Raw genomic sequence first — 2,358 nt, 5'->3', positions numbered from 1 at the left:
GAAGCGAGGCGAAGCGTGTCCTGCTTTAAAAAGGAAAGAAATAATGAAAATATAATCGTGTGTACTCGGTTTATACAAACTGCCGTCGCGCTAGCCGTTAAACGCACGGACGACGGCCAGGTGGTAAGAAATGTACCCGAGAGCCCTATGTAAACCGGGTACTTTTAAATTCAGTTTTGCTAAGTCTCAGTCAACTTAGACTTCATTGTGTCTCAGTCAATGCTATATTTCTTTGATTTTGCATGAACATTCATACAAAAAATTTCTTTTCAGTTTTTTCTTTTTTTTCTTATATACTAAAACACTTGATTGAGACTTGGTTAAGTTTCATTCGACTGAAGACCTAAGATATATCCTTTTAAATTTTCTGCCAAGAATTTTGTGTAAGCCAAGGTGTTTTTCCACGGCCTCTTGACTTACTGGTACGTAAGTCGAGTTCACTTTTGTTACCATGTGTGCTTTGATCTGTACTCGACTTACACCATTTTGATAACACGTGTTTTTACACTCGGCTAACGTGCAGGTACATAGCAACGTGTGATCTTTTTAGTGATATCTAGTTTTTTTAATATAATATAGACGCAGAGATTGACATACATACATTCATCTCTTTGAACACACATGCATGGTCTATCCTTTTAAGTATCTTGAGAGACTGAGACGACATATTATATTAAGATTAATGAAGTTGTCACAAACGTCTTTGTAGTCGATCGAAACATCTACTCTAAACGCACGACCGTCGACAAGACAAAAATAAATCCAAAAATATTATGAGCACAAGTGTCAAATTTAGTACTTAAACCCCGATGTGTTGAGGATACCCCTATCTCTTCTAGTGATATGTATCGATATGTAGAGCACCAAAACATTGCAAGTCGGAGGGAAAAGAAAAGTACTTAACAACTGTATCTCATGAACTTTTTTTTTGCGTACATCTCATGAACTTTCTACATCCACATGCAAATATAACCTGAAACGCATCGAGCTAGGTAATCAGACAATTATAGTGTGGTCAAAAAAGACATCTACCAACAGGAGACGTACAATTTCCCATACAAACTAGTAGCACTATGCCTCGATCCCATGCATACAGGAGCCTCGAACGCGCTGGCGAAACGCTGGCTGACATGATGACGCTGATCAGTTCCCGGCCGGTGGCGGTGGTGGCCAGGCGAGCTCGAGGCCGCCGAAGTCGTCGCACGCGCCGGTGGGGGCGAGCGCCTGGTCGCAGCCACCCCACGGGGCCGCGAGCCCGTTGTAGAGGTGGTCCGTGGTCGCCGGTGTCCAGGGGAACCCGCCGAGCCCGAGATCGAACTGCGGCAGGAAGACAGGGCCGCCTTCGGTGAGGAACGGGAAGACTGGGAGCGGGTGGTTGGAGAGAGGGCGCGTCTCGTGCAGTTCCGGCTGCGGCGAGTCAGAGGAGGTCGTCTGGGGCTCGGCGGAGCGCTTGCTGCTGCCGCGGCGGCGGCATGCCCCGCCGACGGGGACGTTGCGCATCGTGCCGCCTTGCGTCCAGTAGCGGCGGCAGGTGCGGCAGTAGTGGCGCGGCTGCGTGGTGCTGTAGTTGTTGTAGTAGCAGAACTTGGTGTCGGTGGAGCTGCACCGCGGGCACTCCAGCTTCGGCTGCTGCTGCTGGCTCTGGCCGTTGCCGTTCTTCTTGCCCGGCGCGCTCTCCTGGACCTGATCACCAGTTCACCACGCGCGCGCATCAGTAGGTGGAGTTGTCGTACATGTAGTCATGTAAGTACGCAGTGAGCAGAGCAGTGACTGACCTGCGGGAGTGCCCGTGGAAGCTCAGTAGCGTCGGAATCTTCCGGGGCGAAGGGGCGCTTGGCGCCGGCGTTGGAGCTGGCGGCGGGGAGGAGGGAGGCGGAAGCTGGAGCCATCCTTTGCGGTGCGAGCAGAGCAGCGCATGCCCCGGCCGTCGCTTAAAAGGAGCTGCTGGCGCGCGCGTGGTGATCACACGCTAGCTCTAACCGATCGAGCTACTCGTAGCTGACTAAGTAGGGAGAGGAAGGAGAGACTGAGACGTAGCGGTCAGTGTGAGCTGGACCGATGGGCGGCAAGCGGCGGCGGCAATCAGATGATGATGGAGCTGACGGGTCGATCGACGGGAGCGGTTGGGTGGTGGTCGTGGCCTACTAGTAGTAGCCTATGCGAGGCCGTTCGTCCAGTTGGGGCCGCTATATATAGAAGCCGGCGGCGGGGCCCGAGGTCGAGGGTGACGCGGCATGGACGTACGGCGGCAGAACTAGATGCTCTTCTTGCGCTCGAAGGTAGCTTCCTCCACCGTGCACGGTGCCATGGTGCACCCCCACTCCCACCCGCGTCGCCGTCGCGTTCCATGTCTGGCAC

The 2,358-nt window shown here is 52.8% G+C and overlaps 1 protein-coding gene across 1 annotated transcript; it reads right to left on the bottom strand.

The window, feature by feature from the left end:
- Positions 1 to 871: 871 nt before the first annotated feature.
- Positions 872 to 2,147, bottom strand: LOC125534512 (dof zinc finger protein DOF1.7-like). The gene is made up of 2 exons (XM_048697719.1): positions 1,776 to 2,147; positions 872 to 1,683 (listed from the first exon to the last, which is right to left on the bottom strand). The coding sequence occupies exons 1-2, from the start codon at positions 1,887 to 1,889 to the stop codon at positions 1,144 to 1,146; spliced, it is 654 nt and encodes a 217-aa protein (XP_048553676.1). The 5' UTR covers positions 1,890 to 2,147; the 3' UTR covers positions 872 to 1,143.
- Positions 2,148 to 2,358: the final 211 nt, after the last annotated feature.

Source organism: Triticum urartu, chromosome 2, assembly GCF_003073215.2.
Source record: "Triticum urartu cultivar G1812 chromosome 2, Tu2.1, whole genome shotgun sequence".
NCBI classification, from domain to species: Eukaryota; Viridiplantae; Streptophyta; class Magnoliopsida; order Poales; family Poaceae; genus Triticum; species Triticum urartu.
Note: the sequence above shows the minus strand (reverse complement) of the source record. Positions and strands in the feature narration are given on the sequence as shown.